At 41.4% G+C, this 21,383-nt stretch overlaps 1 protein-coding gene across 12 annotated transcripts in view; it reads right to left on the reverse strand.

The window, feature by feature from the left end:
- Window positions 1-21,383, reverse strand: part of Nebl (nebulette) — a 341,905-nt gene that overhangs the window by 148,827 nt on the left and 171,695 nt on the right. For 4 of the 12 annotated variants that reach the window (XM_050152679.1, XM_050152678.1, XM_050152671.1 and 1 more), the window contains exons 1-2: window positions 3,056-3,098; window positions 2,891-2,968 (exon numbers count right to left, since the gene is read on the reverse strand). Coding sequence is in view for 1 of the 12 variants with exons in the window: in XM_050152681.1 (XP_050008638.1) it covers window positions 4,496-4,603 (108 nt within the window). In the remaining 11 variants the exon portion in view is untranslated. Of the gene's footprint in view, window positions 1-2,890; window positions 2,969-3,055; window positions 3,109-4,495; window positions 4,604-21,383 lie in introns of those variants that run through there. The other 8 variants (XM_050152674.1, XM_050152682.1, XM_050152677.1 and 5 more) reach the window with 8 other exon arrangements.

Consider the following 21,383-nt stretch of genomic DNA (forward strand, 5'->3'; position numbering starts at 1 on the left):
ATGGGCGTATAATTTATTTTACATTCTAAGTCAATGAAAATTTATGTGGCTATATCAAAAGAGTTAGAATTAATTACATTTCAGTATCAAATTACAGACAGCTTTTGAACTTAGCTTTTCTTGCAAAGCAAGCAAGCTTTTCTTATGAATGGGTATGCTGGGTTGCAAGTGACAGAAAAAAAAAAGAGCATAGTTGCAAAACAGGATACATAATCAAAAGTGTAGGCACTCCCAGAGTAGGAGAAATAGTCGGGTAGGCAGTAGTGTAAAGGCACGCGTGTAGGCACACAAAACTCTTCCCGCTGTGCATCAAGGACAGGCACAAACGCAGGCAGATCTGATCATGGTAAACTTACTGTTTCTATCTGTCTGTGAAAGTCTAGGACTCTCTTATTGGTTTCTTTTTCTTTCCTCTTCATATGATACTTTTCTCCCACCTATGATAAACTAGAAAATAAACACCTAGCTTTTATCTACATCATGAAGGCTATCAAAACCTCCTGGAGCTATAGTTTGCCATTTTATTTCCCAATTTATCCCTAGACTGTGTGAGGTGATGGAAAGTGCAGCTTCTATGTGGGCATGAGCAGGTGCAAGGAAATACATCCGTCACCTCTGGCGGGCCACACCGAGTTCCTGCGACACGTGCTGAACACACTGCCTTGCCACCCTGTTGCGTGTACCCTGAATGATGGGTGCTGAACACATCACTTTGTCACCCTGTTGCACGTACCCTGAAGGCTCGCTCTGTTTAGAGGTTGGAGGGTGGGAACCACCTGAAACTAGAGCTGTAACAGCAATCTCTACATGGACGAGATTACATGCCCTTTAATGCTCCCCAAAGGCACAATATTCCTCTATTCACTTCTGTACATGTACCTTCCTAAACTATGGTTAATAAACATGCTAAAACAGGTAAGAACTGGGGACAAAAGGAGCCATATGACAACTGAGTGACTTAATTGTGAACACCCATAGAACCCTGAGATGCTAAGACAGAACTTCCCACAGAGCTCCCCAGCAGCAGGCCGCTGCAGATAGACTTGAAATAAACCTGAACTTGTAAACATTGCCCTCGGTTAAATTTTTCAGCTGAATATCCTGACTTCCCATTAAAAAAAAAAAAAAAAACTCTAATCCCATGAAATAAACAAAGTCAGTCAAAGTTCCTCTGATATGAACATCTTAAACTAAAATGAAGACATCAACAGAACATCACTGGGAAAAAGGAGAACGCTATTTTAAAAGCCCAGTTCTGCTTCTTTCCTATAGGTAAGTAAATTCCAAACTCCACCTCTTTTCTTGTCCTTTCTGCTGTTATCCTGGGTAATGTGGCAGAAGCACTTCAAATGTCAGTACTTAATAAATCCCCCATGTTCACTATGTTGTCATTATGGATATCAAAACAAAGGAGGCAGAGCTAACCCATATTTACTCCTTTTATTACTCAAAATTTGAAATTTAGGGTTTTCTTTATACCACACCCCCATAGCATTTGCAGACTGAGCGGGTATTTCCAAATGGCTTCAGTTCCTAGACAAATGAACATGAGAGTGCCTGAAAATTTTTCATAACAGTGACAGACACACACAAGCAATCAAAAATGCCCACTCATCCATAACATATTACCCCAAACACCTCGGAGTTATTAAATTCACAGCTTCATGTCTTTATACTTTCCTCAGTCCAAAGGAGATTAACAGCAGCTTAGAAAGAGCCACTAAATATATCCAAAGGTAAAATGAGCTGGAAATATATTCTATAAAGCAGATCAAAAAGAAAAATATAGACTACAATGATCACTCAGCTTCCCCCATCACCTGGGGTCTAATGGAAGACTCAACGCACAACCCTCATCTCTTCTGGTCACCAGGATGAGCCCCACCCAACCATCTCTAGCAGGAAGATTCTAGAGTATTCCCAGTTTAGACACTTGCTCACTTATTTCTCTCAAAACGGAAATAACCCAGGTCGCACTCAAAATTATCTGTGTGGGTTTTGCCTGAATGTTGTTCAGTGAGCTTAAATGAAAGTGGTCTGGAAAACTAGAATAACCAACATGGCGGTTTTCAGATCAACCTGGATTTTTAAACAGCAAGAGACTCTGGGATAATGTGGAAAAACCCAGTGCAGAACAGAAGAAACTTATGAAGTTGTGGTCTGATAAATGAGAAATAAATTCACCAGACCTCAGAATATTCTGCAGCTTCCGTTCTTCCGAAGTAGGAGACCAGGATTTATTTCCAGTGCATGAACTGGCTTTTTGGAGCCCATTCCCTATACCTTGCTCAGCAGTGATGTGGGGGGAGGGGCTTGGTCCTGCCTCAACTTGATATGCCATGGGAGTCCCTACATTTTCCGGTGAGTGGATGGGGGCTTGGGTGGGGGAAGTGTAGGAGGCAGAGGAAGGAGGGGAGAGAAGGGAACTGTGTTTGGTATATAAAATGAAAAACAAAACTTTTCAATTAAAAAAATTTAAAGTAGAGTCTTAATAGAAATAGTGTAAAATCTTTCCTTTACTGTAATCCAGTCGCTGACAGACCTCATCATGGTTAAATGAACAACTACTGCAATTACTACAATTGCTGACACCAAGAGCATGCAGAAGTGGAATGGCTTTGTTTGTTTTTGTTTTCCGAGACAGGGTTTCTCCGTGGGTTTGGATCCTGTCCTGGAACTAGCTCTTGTAGACCAGGCTGGTCTCGAACTCACAGAGATCCGCCTGCCTCTGCCTCCCGAGTGCTGGGATTAAAGGCGTGCGCCACCACCGCCCGGCTGGAATGGCTTTAAGATATGGTCTGAATTGGATGCTTTTAAAGCTGACTACTCTTTGCCTCATTGTTGTTTGAACAGACTGCAATGTACATGACAATTATAGATTAATACATACCTGCATCGTAAGGGGTTTGGCATGATGAAGAATGGATCTGCAAACGACTTCTGGCATTGAATATAAAGTATATTCCTGCTAATGATAAAGTTTGGCGAAATGATCAGTCATTTTCTAATTACTTATGAACACAGACTTAATTTGAAAATACATGAAAAGGCTTACCTTTGAATGAGCTGCAATCCTCATGTTAGCTGTCACGTGGATGTCTTAAGTAGAGTTGTTTAGCTCTTTGAGGATTAAGTTTCTATGCCAGTTGAACATTTGAGATAGAACTGTAGTGTGTACAACATTTTAAAGCTCTGAGCAGAACTATCCATGAAATACACCCATAGTTTGTGTTTTCAAGCAAGAATAGTGTTTTGATTTGAGAAAAGAACGAATGGGAGAAAAATGAGGGTGATTATTTCTATGATTCTTTTTTGGAAGTCCAAAGAGTCGTAAGAAAAACCAAACGATGGATATCATCAGATCTTGGAAGTCAGCTTCTTCACTCTAAATGAAAAAGTCAATTCTAATATAAAATGTCCACATAAAGACCAAACAAGGTAAACCTTAGGGGATGTGATGAAAAGAAAGGCCTCTTCCCAGCCCTGAAATCCATCTTAATCATCAAATATTCCTGTTCTTGAATTTTTGACAACTAACATTTTCTTAAATTACATGTTGAACTCTAGTTGAACTAGTATGTGAGTGTAAATATACATATATGTGCATGTATCTCATGACCAAGCCCCCAAATCAGTAAATTTAAATGTATCTGCTAACTGTAAGCATTTCCTAGAAATTAGGGCTATATTACTTATAACATCTACATACACAAGTACGTACATATACACACTTACAATACCTGTACAAGTGATAGCCACCATATCATGAAATAGTGGTATGAGCTTTGCATGTTTGTTCACAACTATATCATACACGACTGTCGATTTCCATTCTGGAATTCAACGTTAAACTACTCCTTTGCAGAGAAATACGTTTTGACACATTTCATAAAATACCTTGGAAGAAATACAATCACAAATATGAACTACAAAAGTTAAGAATGAACCATTTAGCCAGCTTTACTAAGTACTAAATTCACATTCTAATGTGCCTTGGACTTCTGCCAGTCCCAATTTTTGTTATTTTGGAAAATACATTACTAAAAAGATATGACTTCCAAGTAGAAAGTAACTACATATACAAATGTTTATTTCTAAAATTAGATGTAACATATGATTAACAGATATCTAAAGTAAACACATAATTAGAAAAAAAACAGATTTTTTTAAATAGACGCAAACTATGTATTAACTTTATATGGTGATCTACAGGAAAAAAAACTGTTAGAATTTTAAATTACAAACATTTACTTTTGACCAAATTCGAAGGCTTGGAGATATTCAAACTATATGAATAAAATACTGAATTATAACTGGTTGGCTGTAGAGAGATAACTGTGAGGAAATCTGAGGGCAAAGCTTTAATAGGTGAAGTTGGCACATTTTATGAGCAGACTGAACACCACTCAGCAACAGATACACTTCACACTCGCGCTCCATTCCCATCCAGAGACGCATCCCAGAGTCGCCCCGTATCGAGAAAAGCAGCACCTACATTACTGATTTGTTCCTGGGTCCTCTTCAGTCTCTGCAACTCAGGAGTATCCGTGACGATGCTGAAGCCCCTCCCTTTGCTTTCTTCAAAATCTCTTTTGTACTTGACCTGAAAAGAAAGAGGAAAATTCATGTGTGTGTACATGTGTATGTACATGTGTGTGTACATGTGTATACATGTACACACTCTCACACGAACAGAAAAAGTAAATAGGAATCACAGATCCCACACAGGATAGACAAGGGCCCCAGAAGCTGCTGGAATTGGAGACCATGCTACATGCCAACATGCCTACATGCACAGCCCAGCTCTCAGAAAGAATTATCCTGAGAGGCATGGGGGCAGGGAGAGAACTAAACAGACAAGGAAGTTTGTGTTCCAGAAGTTTCCCCTGTGGCCTGTCTGGTCTTCAGGAGGCTACCTATTCTGTGCATTCTGATTTCATCTGTTAAACGATGATAACCATAGAAGCTATTTAACTGAATACAGGGAAAAGATCAAATGGCCTAGTAAATGTGTGTGGCTATAAATGGTACATGTATTTCACAATGAGTACTAGTACCACCGTTGATGCTGCTATTTAAACTACTACTAGTGAAGGAGAAAGTAGAAAGGGGATTTAATATTATATTTAATATTATAAATATAGTACAAGGCCCATCTTGTCAGTGAAAAAAAACAAACAAACAAAAAAAAAACACTTGGAGCCTGGGCTGCCCCAAGTAGGAGAGACACGAATCAGCAGTCAGCCCTGCCTGCATGAAGTCCCCCTTCTATGTCATACAGCAGAGCATATGGGTACGATTACACTGTGCCGCACTGACAGATGTCGAGTAGATAAATACTTATGAAAATATTTATATAGAAGGCCACACCTCAGGATTAGAAGGTGTCTCACATTGACCCTCGGTACTCTGTGTGCAGAGCTATTATAGATGCTTTCGGGGGGTCGCACAATTCTATAATCCCAGCATTAAGAAGGTAAAGCAGGAAGACCAAGTGATCCAGATCAGCCCAAATTACACAGTGAGATTCTGTCTTATTTTAAAAGGGACAGGGATGTAGCCTAGCAAGGTCAAACCCTGGGTTCAATCCCAGCACCACAAGTAAATTAAGAGAAACAGACTCTTTTGTATCAAGACTAACAGGGGGCTGGGGGCTGGAACAACCTTGGATAAACCCTGCAAAGTCTCTCTCCTGTTGATCGCGCAGTGACAGTTCCTAACCCAGAGAAACACTTGTTTTGTTCATAACAACATACTCACACTATTATCTTCTTGATTTTTTTTAATCTCAAATCAAGAACAAGGGAAACACATGTCCATAGCATATAATCTCCATTTTGCATTCAGAACTAAAAGTCACAAGTTAACAGCTAAATTATTACGGGTTTGTTGCAAATGTGGATCCTACATAGGTTTGAAAGTTTTCTTAGTGGGACCATCTCACTGAATCACACTCAGGTTTATAAACCCAATCCTGTCAAGAATCGTTACCCTTGAGGCTACTGAAAGATTTTCTTTGGCCAGCTGAGCTCCAAAGGGGGAAAAAAATTAAAAAAAACAAATGGAAAATTTTAGGAAATTCATCAGTTTTAACTTAGCAATATCTAATTTTCTCTCCATACTTTCCTTAATATTCTCCATAAATTCCTAAAAGTCCTAAGACCTTTACTTTAGCTCTTGCCATAAATAAATGATCCAATAAGTGGTTATATTGTTATTGCAGAGAAAATGCTGAGTGAGCTGGGCTTTCCACCTCACTCTCCCAGCATTCACGACGACGGGGCCGGGTCTGAAGACACGCAGGCCCAAGACATGGTCTCAGTGTATCAGTCTCCTAAAGGCGGCTGGACGGCTTTGCTAGCAGTAAGAGACAGGCTAGCAAATACTGGAGATATGAGAAGATCATACTGCAATGACCACACTAAGCATGGAGCCCTTCCAGGGAGGCCAGTCTACCAGTCACACCCCTCCATCCCACGGCATCTCCAGAGAAAGCACCGTATTTCATTCTTTCTGATGTTTGCCTTGAGTATGACTTTCCAGAGAAGGAAATAATCGAGAAAATATACTGGGTACTGAAATGGTATGTTTGGAACTGATTAGCAACCGGCTGCCCTCGCCACAGTCACAGGACTCCTACGAACAGTTTGGTTGGGGCCTGCCTACTCAAGTGACTTGTTTGGAAAGTGTGCAATCTTCGCTGCAAATGGTTCTCAGTGTTTTAGACGCCGTCTCTTCCTTTGTAATGATGTGGTACACTATCAACACCCACTCATGCGCCGACCACCCAGCATCTGTTTACTAGATCCAGGGAGCCAGGGAGCCATTAGTCAGCTCTGTCCTCTGCACGCTCCCGCCGGCTTGCATCCTACCCAGCCGCAGAGCACCTGCAGAGGCTCATGGGAGTGGTTCAAGAAATGTTTCAGAGGAGGAAAGCCAAGGAGAAAAAGAAGAGAAGAGAAACTGAGAAGAGAGTGGGGGCTGCTAATCAGACCTAGAGATCAGAGAGCCAGAGCCATCTCAGAAAAGGAAATAAAAGCGGCTCTCCATGGACCAGCATCTGCCAGAGGCCCGTGAGGAGGGATGAGAGCCAGGGCACTCAGCTGAACACCCAGATCGGATTTGGGAAATACCCACTACCACTGTACGCTTATGAATCAACTTACCTGACACAATGATTCGAGTGCTTATTGGCCTCAGATCAGCAGCTCTTTCCCAGCCTCTCCCCAGTAAAATAAAAGAAGAAGAAGAAGAAGAAGGAGGAGGAGGAGGAGGAGGAGGAGGAGGAGGAGGAGGAAGAAGAAGAAGAAGAAGAAGAAGAAGAAGAAGAAGAAGAAGAAGAAGAAGAAGAAGAAGAAGAAGAAGAAGAAGAAGAAGAAGAAGAAGAAATGCTTTTTCTTCCCTTGTGCTCAGCATTGAGTATAAAACTTTCACATCAGGTCTTTTGTCTATCAACTGTTTGCTAAAAACAGTGTATCATGATGACTGCTCACATAACAGTGGCCTCTAAGGAATGTCCTCTCTGGACTTCCCCCCTTGAGGCTTTACTTCTTCAGTCACTTGTTCATTCAAGTGCTGTTCCTGGGGTGGAACTTGCAATGCACAGGTACATGAAATAAAAATCAGGTGTAAAGCCTAAAGATTGATTCATGCGGTTTCACTCATGGACCAAGACATATGATCTAGCCAGCGAACCTCTGCTTACAGAAAGCTAAGTTGCCCGTTCTAAGTCCCTTCATCTTATTGCGGATGTTTGACTAACAGCAGAAAGTTGAGGCATCAAAGCAGAGGTAAATCCAGAGCACGAAAGGGTGTCATAGAAAAAAAAAGATTCCAAACATGAGCTACCGAGGAGTGCCAGACATTCAAGGGGCCCCATGGGTCATACCACATGGGCCAGGGCAGAAAGGCAAGCAGAAGGAGAGGGGAATTTAGCCTTAAAGCAGCTTGTTGGAACACGCTTAAGAGAAGCCTAAAGTCTATGGGCATATTTACTACTGATTGGTGTTCCTGTGTTTGTGACTTCATTTTTTTAATTTTTTTATTATGTATACAATATTCTGTCTGTGTCTATGCATGCAGGCCAGAAGAGGGCACCAGACTCCATTACAGATGGTTGTGAGCCACCATGTGGTTGCTGGGAATTGAACTCAGGACCTTTGGAAGAGTAGGCAATGAATGCTCTTAACCTCTGAGCCATCTCTCCAGCCCCATGACTTCATTTTTGATACAGTGAGATCAATGACCAATTCCACCAGCTTGAAGGACACGACAGAAGCATCACATTCTGCTCACTGGAAGGTTGTGAGGGATGTAACATCATAAGACTACATGCAAAAGTCTTAGATTGACCTGCCAAACATCCTCAGCGAGGCCGCGACTTGTGCGGCTCACTAGAATCCGAGACACTCAAGAATGTGGGCCATCTGCTTTGTTGGTGTGGTGGTGTGCACACATTCGAGGTTTAATAACTTCTTCAAGATTGGTTACTGTTCGGTCTTGATCTTGGGTTTTTAAAGCCTAAAATGCAAAATATTGGTTCTTCTACAACACCCTGTGGGAGTTAAACACTGCACAGGAAAATCTGATTGAAGGTGAAGTTAATTTTAACAAATACTAAGTCAAAGAATTGAGTTCAAAGGTAAATTTGCTTTTTAAAAATTAATACCATAATTTGTAAATGCATGGCTAATTAAATGAAATTAAAGATATAATTAACTTTTCAAAACATAATCAAAATTCATTAAAAGTAATTTCCATGAATTCTCATCTTCAAATTAGCCTTCCGAAGCATCACAGAGACACTTGGAGAGGTTTACAAATGTTTCGGGTTGCCATGTAATAACATCCAACTCTATCAGATTCAGGGATTCCTTTTTCAAAAATGAAGGCTGTATTACAAAACAAGTAATCTAACTATAAAACAATCTAAAAATATGTAATGTTTTCAGTAATTTTTTGTCTCGGCTCCATAATGATCATACACAAGACTCTTGACTATGTCTGAGTAGTTCTGAGCAGAGACTCACTCAGCCAAGGACAAATTAGTCTTGTGGCCCAGCTGAACCCCTTACTAGCTATGGGACCTCGCTGAGACTCTGCTTCCTCAAGCACAGAACAAGTATAATTGCAATAAAATACTGACAGCTCCTTGGTGAGTAAGTTAAATGAGATGGTGGTAATGCCGGGCATCCAGGAATGCTGCTATGTGCCAAGCTCTGTACTGGTCACGTTACATATCGTGGGAATGCAGACTAGATAGGTACTGCATTCAGCAGGTGATGTATAAGAAGCCCAGAGCATCCCAACCCCTTAGGCAAGTATCTATTCCACTCGGCCATTAAACATCCAGGTGAAGTATGCCGCCATTTGGTGGGCACTGTGCCATCAGCAGCTGAGACCTCCTTCCATCCTCCTTTCTTCAAAAATAGAAATAAATAAATTCAGGAAACACAAATTCAAATGTTCTTTACATAGAGTCTCAGGCAAACACTGTTAAGTCAGGTCGGTACTTTGGCCCATTGTATAGGAAAGGGAAGCTTGACTTCATGAAGCTAGCAAAGGGCAGAAATCCTACCATCCTGGCAACTTCACTGCTATTACTTCCCACTGTATCTGAGAACTTTAAAAATGCTGAAGTGAAAAATGTTAAACTGAATACAAATGAGATCTAACAACATTCTTCACATGGGCAGAGATGGGTGTGCAAACTGCTGAGCGATTGTTTGAGGAGGGTGTCAGACAAGCTGCGTAGCTTAAAAGTTAGCCCCTTCATTACCTGGGATAGATCCAGTGGGGTCACAAAACGACAGGGAGAATCACTCAGAGTTGAGTGAACCCAGCCTACATGTCAGCACAAAAGTCGTTCTGCTGTAACATGGTTGATGGTGACAATCATCCACGTGTCCAATTAATGGTGACCACGTGTGTGGTATCAATGCCCAACACGTAGTACCGGTGAAAATGTTGATTCAAAGCAAATAAATAAACAAACAAACAAGCCCACACTGACAAAGAAAACTGGTGCCAGAGTACACAAATCTTTTTAACTGTTTATCCTTTAGATAGCCACTCTCTTACTAAAGATCTACATGGGCTTTTTTTTGGGGGGGGGTTGTTGTTGTTGTTTGGTTTGGTTTGGTTTGCTTTAGTTTTTTTAGACAGTTTCTCTGTAGCTTTGGAGCCTGTCCCGGAACTAGCTCTTATAAACCAAGCTGGTCTCGAACTCACAGAGATTCGCCTGCCTCCACCTCCCGAGTGCTAGGATTAAAGGCACGTGCCACCACCACACGGCTGATTATGATTTATGAATGCCAACAGCTTAACTCACAACACAGACTATTAACCAAAATCAACTGAGCTGAGGCACTGTATATAGTTAAACGACTCACAGCCCAGACTATTACAAAATCAATTTAACTGAGGTACCGTGTTTAATTAAATGAAGGGCAAAAAAAAAATTGCAACAAGAAACATTCTTAAGTGCCGATTTTGACGTATCAAGGCCTGGGATATGAGCAGTTTCCAGTTAGGAAATAGTTCATCCAGAAGTTAGGAACTTAGAACACAAGTAACATTCCAACTGTGATGAAGAAAGAAACCAGAGTAAACTGGGAACCAAGCAAATACACACAAACCATCGAATTAACACAAAATATCATAAGGAAAGTAACCTGTCCTTAGTCTCCAAGGGTTTCCACTGATGAAAGTGACAGATGAGTCTACTCTCTTACCTACGCTTGCTCCTAGCAGACTGATAATAACAATAACATGACTCCTGACAGTCCTTCTGCACCTGCCGTGCTATGCTCCCCCAGGCAAACACAAACTGCTCATCTAGAGGAAATCCCGCTTCCTCCATGTTTTCAAATATGGGGTGGGGGGAGTCCCTAGAGTGAAAATGAAAACCAATGAGAAGCAAACCTATTCTAAAATAATTATCCTTCCCATGTACACTGTACGTTAATGGTACTAGAAATGCTTCCACGTTGACAGTTTTAACCTCACTGATTGAGCTCAGCCGCCATTTTTAATCAAAAAAAAATTAAGACTATTCTCATTAAGTTGAAATTTGTTTACAATATACAAGAAGGAAATCTGACAGATGATTTGAAAGATGCCCTTTTTCTGTTCTTCCACGGAAAAGAAACTATTAAACATACTAGGAATTGTGGCCTCTCCGTTTGTTGGATAACAGTGAAGGCTTCAGGCTGAAGACAGTGTCATTGTTAAGAAGTGTTAGCATGAGGTCTCCCTGCTATGTGATAGTCACTACCATTTATTAAGGGCTTGAAGGCGGCAGACATTGTACCAGGTACTTCACAAACCATTTTGTTTAATCTTCAAAAAAATCACTCTGCGAAAGACCTATTTTGACATTTTTTTTTTTGTACATGAAATATATGGAAACCTATATGGGGTCCACGTAAAACCTATTCCCACATACTCCCTACTTTATCCACCCAGGGATTCTTAGGAATCAGCACTTTCTTCATGGCCTATGTCCTTAACCATGAGCTGACCCAGAGAACATCAAACTCAGCTAGTTTGAGTCTCCAAGACTGGGAGACCTAAAGATTGAGATACAGAGGGAAACTCCCACTCTGGCAACTGAAACTCTAAGATATAAAACTCTGGAACTCTCTATAGCCATGCTTGTCCCTGCCAGAACCAACAGGGCTGGCTTTAGTTCTACATCCTGTCCTGATGGCCTCTGACTCCTGGTATGCAGAAGTCCTGGAAGGCACATCACTTCTCTAGAGTTTGGGACTCTATCATTAACTCTCAAGCCTTGGAATTTGCTCGAGTTATATTTTATATATATATATATAATTTGGAAAAATAAGCTATCATTTTGTTTTCTTTCGTTATGAGACAATAAGGACTGAATTTTGTATCACATGCAACCAAAACTCCTAATAAGGAAAACAAGCCTACTGGCTACCATCCAAGGCCAGTACTGCCACCAGAGAAGTAGTAGAACCACAGATTGCAACTGAGACCTGCTGTCGTCCCCAAAGTCTTTGCTCTCCCACCCCATCTTTGCCAGTTTGAAGACTTTGTAGGAGTCAGTGTGTTCTTTAAAGGAAAATGAAGTTTTAACGAAAACAGACCAATATTTCTTTCAACAAAATAACGTTAAATGTTAGTTCTTTTAGAAGACTTTAAAATATTCTTAAACAGTATAAACAAGATCAAGATCATAAGTAATTTTCCTATGAATTGTAGTCACTGGTCAACGTTGATGGTTCTTTAATGGCTACACATGCTACTAGTTAGATGCCCAATAGGTGTGCATCAAATGAGTATCTAAGATACCAGCCTCAAAATGAAACTCTGAAATGACTGCAGTCCTGGAAGTCTCTAAGTTAATTCAGTGTTTCAACGGGGAAAAAATTAGATACCAAATATAACTCGAGCAAATTCCAAGGCTTGAGAGTTAATCTTGTGCGACGAGCTACTAAACCAGTCTGTAGACTGATTGCTAACCTCTCTCAGCTGCCTGCCTGTGAACCTTCACGTTTCATGACTCAGTAAGTACAGGGGATTCTAGGGGCGCTTGCAGTCTTCTTGTCTGCTTCAGAGAGGCCCCATCTAGGAGGGTCCGTGGCGAGGAGCTAGGTGAGTACATATCTATGTAAATCTTCCAGAAGGACTTAGAGGCTTTCCTTTCCCTCTAGAATAAACATTGCAAGAAGCAGTGGTTTGGGTTCATTTTATTTGTTTTTGTTTGTTTTGCCTTATATTGTGGGAATACAGGAGAACTGGATTGTATAGTTATAAAGAGAATATAAAAGGTGACCCTTAAGAGTATCCTAAGTGGAAAAGAGGGTTCAGGTGGAGAGTATCTGAGAGCTTTCACTTCACTGAATAATCCTAATTTTGGAATGCCACTCTGCCCAGGCCCATGCACATCACACTCAGACATTTCCACGTAAGTGAGAATACAGCTATTTGAGAAAGAGGAATATGTTGGCGTTGCCAACAAGCCAGGTGGTCCCACTGTTTGGAAACCATCTGGTCTGAGTTTTCTCTTTGTCAGCACCATCAGTACATCAGTAGCAAGAGCTATTATGAGAATTGTGTGTATTCAGTCCTTTAAATAAACTCAAACAAAACTACCCTGAATGTAAATTTGTTATTTCTTTGAATTATGCTTTCAGGCTAGAGTGGAAATCGTATCAAGACAGATGAGTTATACTCTAAAACCCACCTTCACCACGTAGCATCACCAAACTGTATTGCATAAAGCTAGCAGCGCCTTCAGCCTAACTCCAGCAGCGCCTGGAGGCTGTGTCAGCCTCTAGTGGGGTCACGTCCGTCTAACCCACCACTTGCAAAATGGAGAATTTTCTCCTGAGGTAGCTGCCAAAACAAATCAATATATTCAGTGTGTTCTGTCTAGGGTTTAGATATTGAGAGTGCTTGGATTTGGTACTTAATCAATTAAGGGCAAAGGGGCTCTAGGAAAGTTAGATCTAATTAATCAAAGATTCCACGGCTCCTTGTCCCATGGACGTGACAAACTAATAATAGGAACTCACCAAGTCACCACCTGCAAGTTCCTGCCCTGACTGCAAAGCAGGCAGCAAGGGTGCGCTACAGAACATCTGGCGTTTTCCTAGCCTAAAATAAGGGAGGCTGGCTTACTAAAAATGCAGGCTCTCCAAGGCGCACACGTGTGAACAGACACTGGCATTAATAAACTCTGTATCCTAAGACCTTAATCTTAGCTTCAGCCCAAGATAAAGTTCCCAGGCCCAGATGTTTTTATCAGAATACTCAAAAGTCAGATCTCCCTAAATGCCAGCATCTCCCCTCCAAGGCAGGCCTCCATTTCAGTGCCCTTTAGATAGAAGCCAGAAGTCACCATGTCACATCCACTTAAGAAGGGACAAATTAAAGAGGTTAAAGTAGTGACCTCAAGTTAAAAGAGAAAGAGAGTGAGGCCGTGGAGATGGCGCTCCTCCTCCCAGCAGGTCATCCTCGTCCCCTTTCTCGTCACCACGGTTTGACTTGTCGGAACCGCTTTTCTTCATCGGCACCTGACATCTAAATCATCTGACAGGCACGTAACCTTATCAAATTTCTAGTTACAGTGCAAATAGAGGTAACAAACCATATCCACGGAAATGGGTAGCAGCCACACAAAGAGCTGGGGCTGCAGCCAAGAAGATGGCCACTCCAGGCCTGCTGGCCTGAAAGCCCCCAGCAAAGGTAGGAGGTCCGGGCAAGATAAAAGTTTCATTCCACAGAATCCAATCACTGCTCCGATTCTCCTACCCGAGATCAAATCAACCAAAAGGCTCCACATCAGGGTTGAAAAGCATTCGTGAAATCAATGGTGTTTATCCGCTCCAACTAGCACTTAAGCTTAAAAGGTAAATGTGACTAAGGCATCCAAGTGATGCCTTTGAAAACCTGGGCCCACTACAGAACACAGTAACGCAAAGAGCCGTGTTACGAAATACCATTTCCCAGTGTGGTGTTGGTATGCAAAGACCAGCACAGCCTCAGCTTCCTGCTAGTATCTGCACAGGACAAATGGGGAAAATAGCAGGTAATGGGGCACATAAAAACATCATCATTTGACCAAAATTCATTATGGACATGAAAGAAACTGTCACAATAGTAATCACTACAATTCATAATTAATATATGCTAACAAATACATTTCTCAAAAGTTACCCGATCTAAAAACATGGGATGGAACATAAGCAATCTTGTGTGTGGTTATATGGACAGGTGGGGGTCAGAGGTCAGTCATCATTGTTGGTCCTCAGGAGCTATCCATGTTGGTTTTTGAAGCAGGGTCTCTCATGGTGTCTGGAACTCACAGATTGGGTTAGGCTGTCTGCCTAGCAAGCCATGGGGATCCGCCTGTATCTCCCAACACTGGGATTACAAGCATGTGTCGTCATATCCACCTAGGTTTCAGGTGGGTCCTCTTGCACAGTAAGCACTTCCTCAGCTGACCTTTCTCTCCCACCCAATAAACCCTTTTTCAAAATCTACTGTTTGTTCTTTCATGTAAATGCTCTGGCTCGCAAAATTTATGGAAACAAAAAATAGGGAATTAAATATTTTTTTTAAAAAACGTAATGAACTAGGCAATCATCTAATTAAAGGGCAAACTCAAAATTAGATTTAACTTTATCCGACCATAAACATCTTACTCTCCTAGTTGAGGCCTTTCAATTCCAGTCCCAGAAAAGGCTCAATCGGGCTGCGATACTCACATCAGGACACCAAATCCTTTTAATTTTCTTAATGAAAACAGATCAGTAACAGCCGAAAGCACGCCGCTTATTAGGATGAGGACGTCACATCTCTGCTACCCTGCTTGTCAGTGACTGCTGAAATAATCCCTGGGCCTGGGAGCCCCAATAAACCTTTGCTTCTTGAAACTGCTTCTGCCATGTATTTGTCACAGTGAGCCATTAATATAATGGGGACTTCTAAGCTCTAAGGAAGTACTTGTGGGAGTGGAGACAGAGCAGTTCCCATGGGCCATATGGGAGAACTCCTCTACAGGAAATTCAGCCACTTGTGTTAAAACTGGACTCTAGCAAGGGTGCTCTGAATGCAAGTTTTTTGGGTTTTGTTGTTGTTGTTCTGTTTTGGGTTTTTTTTTTTTTTTTTTTTTTTTTTTTTTTTTTTTTTTTTTTTGCTAAGACTCTGAGACATCCATGGACTGGTTGGAGCTTAATTCTGATCTTAGACAAATATCAAGGTGTTGACTGTTGAAAGAACTCAGATAAGCTTAGTTTGTAATGCCCATGCAGTACCTATCAAAACCCACCGTCTTACTCTGCAAGAGCTGGTCCAGAATCCCTGTGCCTTGAGAAGCATTGACTAGAAAAGTTGCAAAGTTCAGACACAGACCTACGAAGTCAAGGAGACATCAAAAGGCAACACCGGCTTTTTTGAAGGGGGAGGGGGCAGAGACAGAGAGATAGTGAAAACAATACAAAGTCATTTTGCTGTTGGCTTCAGAAATACAAAAATGAAAATAAAAGTAAAAGTAAAAACAACGCAATCTGTGTTACTTCCTTCTGAACACTACAGCTTTTCACAATAAACACAAAACAGCTTGCTGCTTTTGAAGGTGGCGGGCACTCCTTGAGTACCCAGCATCCATCACCTTTTACTTGGGGAACATCTTCTCTTTCCATTGAAAATATTGTTCTCTCCAGAGAGAGATAATTTGAAACCAGCTAGAGCATTACATTTGCTTCTCAGTAACAGAAAAACCAATCAGGGCTAGGGGATCCCAGGGGCGCTGTTTCCCGGGCACCTCTCTTCCACAGGTCTGGCAGCTAGACAGATGCAGACTGAAGGTGTAGCAAGACTGAAGGCCAAAGCAAGCCAAACTGAAAAGAAAACACAGGCCTGGGAGACGGGACATATCTGAACCCCTTTTGGGAGTCTTCCCCAAACACCAACTTCACTCCCGGACTCGGGCATCAGTGCCAACAACTCTAACGTTAGCTGGCGTTGAGATACCCGGCACTAGCAACAAGCAGTCCCAGCTGGTTCATTCGTCTACATGCCATCAGCCCGCAATGTCTAAAAGGGCTTGGGGGTCTTCTAGATTGCTTTCCTCTCGGTATCATTCCTTCCATGCGCCAGGCCAAGAGTTAACACAGCTGCTTGTGGTGGAAGTCAAGTTAGCACTCTAACCAGAAGAGTACTAACCCGAAGAGTACTAACCGGAAGAGAACTAACCCGAAGAGAACTAACCCGAAGAGAACTAACCGGAAGAGTACTTGCATAAGGCTTGAGAAGGCATGTGCAGTTACAGAATCCCAGAAATCTCCATCAGCCCCTCTGAAACATTTAGTTATATTGTTACTATTGTGTGTGATGCCTGCGTTTCTACACATGTCATGGTGAGCATGCAGAGATCAGGGAACAATGCAGTGGAATCCATTCTCTCCCTTCACTTTCTCAGGGGCTCCAGGATCAAATTCAGGACGTCAGGCCTGTGAAATAAACACCTCAGCGTTGAGTCATCTCACAAATAATTTTTTTTTTTTAATTTTCGAGACAGGGTTTCTCCGTAGCTTTTTCGTTCCTGTCCTGGAACTAGCTCTCGTAGACCAGGCTGGCCTCGAACTCACAGAGATCTGCCTGCCTCTGCCTCCCGAGTGCTGGGATTAAAGGCATGCGCCACCACCGCCCGGCTTCACAAATAATTTTTGAACAAATCCTCAGAATGAAGCCCTCTCCCCCCAAACAACTGCACATAAATAAAATGTTGAAAGCGTGTGTATGGGCAGAAATGCAATTACTACTATTGATTGAAATCATCACTTTTAGCAAAGGGGTTCTGACTTTGTGAAATAGTTTAACTGGAGCAAGAATTCAGTTTTCTAGAGTTTTCTGGGGTGTCACTATTCAAGTTGCTGGCAATAGTGACATCAAAGCAAAATAAATAAAAATACAGCCAAACTACTATTTAAGGCAGTTTCCAGAAGTGGGATCTTGTAATAAGAAAGCTAAAAACAAGATACTATGAATCAGCGGCATCTACTCATGATCCCCTGTTTCTGTGGAAAGATATTTTCTTCATTATGCAAAATGTCTAAGCATGGGGACAGACAAGTGTCCTTTTGAATACATTGTCGTCACTTAGGACGTTGACAAAGGTAATCAAAAATTCTTACTATTGGGCTTGTAAAGCAGTTGGGTGGTAGGGTTATTGTGGCTTGCTTAAGGCGCTATGTTTAATTCCTAACACTGAAGAAGAAAGAGGAAAGGAGGGGAGTGAGGGGGAGTAGGGGAGGGAAGAGAGAAAAGAAGTTCTTGCTATGCACTTCCTCAAAACCATCTGTGTTCATTATCTTTGGATATTTTGTTCCTAACCAACTTGGAGCTTTGTTTTTCAACTATAGTTTTCTTTAGAAATGCCAGTTAAGGGGGGGGGGTGCTGAAGAGATGGCTCAGTGCTTAAGAGAATTAACTGCTCTTCCAGACAATCAGAGCTCAATTCCCAGCACCCACTTGGCAGCTCACAACTGTCTGTAACTTAAGTGCTAGTTAATCTAGCTCCCCTCACACAGACCTACATGAAGGCCAAATACCAATGCACATAAAATAAAATTATTTTTTTTAAAAAGAAATGCGCATTAAAAATCCAGGCATGAAGGTACAAGCCTCCTTCCTTACTCAGGAGGCTGAAGCAAGAGAATCATCAGTACCTGGGAATTTGGCAAAGGCCTTAGCAACATATTGATGTTGCATCTCCAAGGAAAGGAAGTGCGAGAAGTATCCATTCAAAACAATAACAGATAAATTCTGATAGCAAGATGATCATGCCCAAGTTTTGCAGAGATCTGACTGTAAAGCGGATCACCATACAACCTCAGATGCTCACTAGAACCTTCACCTGGGATACAGTTCCAACAAAGAATAAAGAACAGACTGAGCTCGGAAGCAGGTACCATGGGCAATGGCCCTATGGCTGAGAACATACACAGACAGAGGGCAAACAGTGATAGTAACTCAACTCAAAACCCTTCATGTGCAAGGTGATAAAATCATCAACTTTCTCCGGGGGTCTGGGAGGATGCAATACCTTATTATCTGCTCCATAAAACGTTCCAGAGAATTCGAGAGGAGAGATGGTGAGAACAATTGCCCTGAGACTAAGTCTCCAGCCAACCCTGAGATCAATGAATGCCTACATGAAGGCAGAATATGCACCCACCTACATATTGCTCAATTTGAATTTATTTGATTATTTTTGAAAATCATGGGAGTGGTACAGGGCGCTTGCTGAAGAACCTCTGGCAAGCTGTAACATCAAGCCTGGAAACCCACCCTCCTTCAGCGTTTCAGTTCTCCGCAGCCATAAACTTACCAGTTGCTATGAAATTGTAGAATTGCACCCAAAATATCTGTTCCTATGTATTTTCAGGTACCCAGTGATAAGCAGTTCTGTCTAATTGTGTATGGGCCACAGAAAATTTAAAGTAATTGGCCTGTCTAAGACCAGAATCCAAAACTTGACTTCATTAGAATATGGCTAGGCCTGCAGAGCTACCCCCACCACAAACTAATGAGACATGCCAGGTGTTTCAGACTCCAGAGTCTACACTGGACACACACAACACAGCGGGCAGACTATCGCTATCCCTGAATGTATCAGACACAGTGAAACACTGTGATTGACTGTAAGTTATACCTTAGTTAATCAACTCAAACAATCATTTGAAATGCCTTGGGAGCTGGCACTTAAAATTCTTCTACAGCAATTGCTTCCTTAAAGAGAAAGTAATTGGCCCTAACTTATCTATTTAGTATCCACGTAGTTTATCAAGAGGTAAAAATATTAAACAGCCTACTCAGTAATTTACTTTTAATCAAAATCTATAAAAAGGAAAAAGAGCACTTTCTAATAATGAGGTTTTCCAGGCAAACATCCAAAAGCCAACAGAAAATTTAGATTTTTTTTTTAAAAAGGGGTTCTTCAGTCTTCTAAAACTTACAGTTATATTAAAAGCAAGTTTAATATATATATTAAACAAGGAACACTGAGTTTTTAAAAAGTTAATATCAAGCATGTGTAAGCTACATTGATTTCTGATCTCTCTTTAAATAAAACCTCTGTGATAGTGTTTCAACTTAATAACAAAATCTTTTTTTCCAAGTCATCTGAAGGATGTAACTGTCAATTTATCTGATAGAATCCAAAGTACAAAACTAAATAAATTAATGGAATAGAATGTTTTTGTGTGGAACAAGATAAGATATTGAACAAAAACTATTTTTCTAGAAAAAGGACAAACTACTTAAAGAAAATAGGGAGGGTGCTTTGCCACAAGAAGCATTTTGTTTAATCAGGATTTAATAATGAATTTTCCCCATAAAACTTTGAAATTGACTTTTAAGCTAGAAAAAAATGAAAATATTATTTTAAAATATTTATATCTGAGAGAGAGAGAGAAGCAGATTCACAGAGAGAGACAAGGAGCACACAGGCAGAGAGAGAGAGAGAGAGGAGAGAGAGAGAGAGAGAGAGAGAGAGAGAGAGAGAGAGAGAGAAAAGCAGATTCACAGAGAGACACAAAGAGCACACAGGCATACCACAACACACATGTGGAGGTCATAGGGCAACCTCTGATATTGGTGCTGAGAACTGCATTTTTCAGTCTAGCTGGCTGTGAGCTTCCGTGAAGTCTCCTGTGTCTGCTTCCTATCTCGCAGAAGGAAGGCTGGGATTCAGCTGCTGTGCTTCTCTATCTGACCTCATGTGAGCTCTAATAATCCAAATTCAAGTTGTCGTGCATGTGCAGCAAGTGCTTTCCCCAGTGAGCCTCTCCCGAGGCCCACGGGGGAGTTCTATAAGCTGGGGTCGTTGTTTTATTCCACGGTTGTTTTCATTGTGTATTGCTGTCTCAAACATCTGGAGCCAATAAATTCATAAAGAGGTTTATTCGGTTCACAATTTGTAGATCCACGAGTAAGGATCTACCTTAGTTTGGCTCTGATGAGGGCCTGATGGATGCATCAATATCATGATGGACAGCGTCACAGTGATGGACAGACATGCAGCAAGGAGTGAGAAGCGCTTCCAGGAAAGTCAAGCAAGGAAGATGCTAGGTCTCACACCCAATTTTTATGTGAATTAAGCCAATCAGCCTGACCGGCCTTAATCCCCTCCCATGCCAGTGCCCCCATTACCTAGCCATCTTTCCTGCCACTTCCTAATGTCTTCACTATTGTGGAGTAGTCTTCAACAAATAAACCTATGCTGAACACACAAAACAACATAGCCAAACTATAACCACATATAAAAGAAAACCCAAAATTTCTCCACCATTCATTTCTCAACACTTGCTCACTGCAACCTGGTTTGACCATATCATGCCACAATTAGTCTTTGTTTCACGCACGTTTACAAAACACCCCCACATGTGTAGAATTCCTTTGCATTCTGAAATAGATCTCAGCAAATCCATCTCAAGGAAGGACGGCTCTCAACCCTGTCTAGGGGCTTTGTCCAAACCAGAGTCTAGGACACTCTAATCACATTATCTCTGCGTGAAATAGCAGAGCACAGATCAACTTTATTACCATGAAATCTCAATCAAAGCTGCTAATTAAATTGCATACTAGCCAGCAATGTTTTCTCCTTAAATCCAACCTCCTCGGCTAGGTTAGTTAGTATAATGGTATGTTATTTGTGTTTTCATAAATAAAGCTTGCCTGAAGATCAGAGGGCAGAGAGCAACCATACTAGTCAGCCATACAAGCCTAGGAATGGTGGCACACACCTATTATCCCAGGACTGGGGAGACAGAGGTAGAGGGATCTTTGTGAGTTCAAGGCCACCTTGGGATACACAAGATTTAATCTGTCTAAAAGATAAACAGAGC

This window comes from Alexandromys fortis, unplaced genomic scaffold (assembly GCF_014885135.2).
Source record: "Alexandromys fortis isolate MF-2015 unplaced genomic scaffold, M_Fortis_MF-2015_v1.1 scaffold_54, whole genome shotgun sequence".
Lineage (NCBI taxonomy): Eukaryota > Metazoa > Chordata > Mammalia > Rodentia > Cricetidae > Alexandromys > Alexandromys fortis.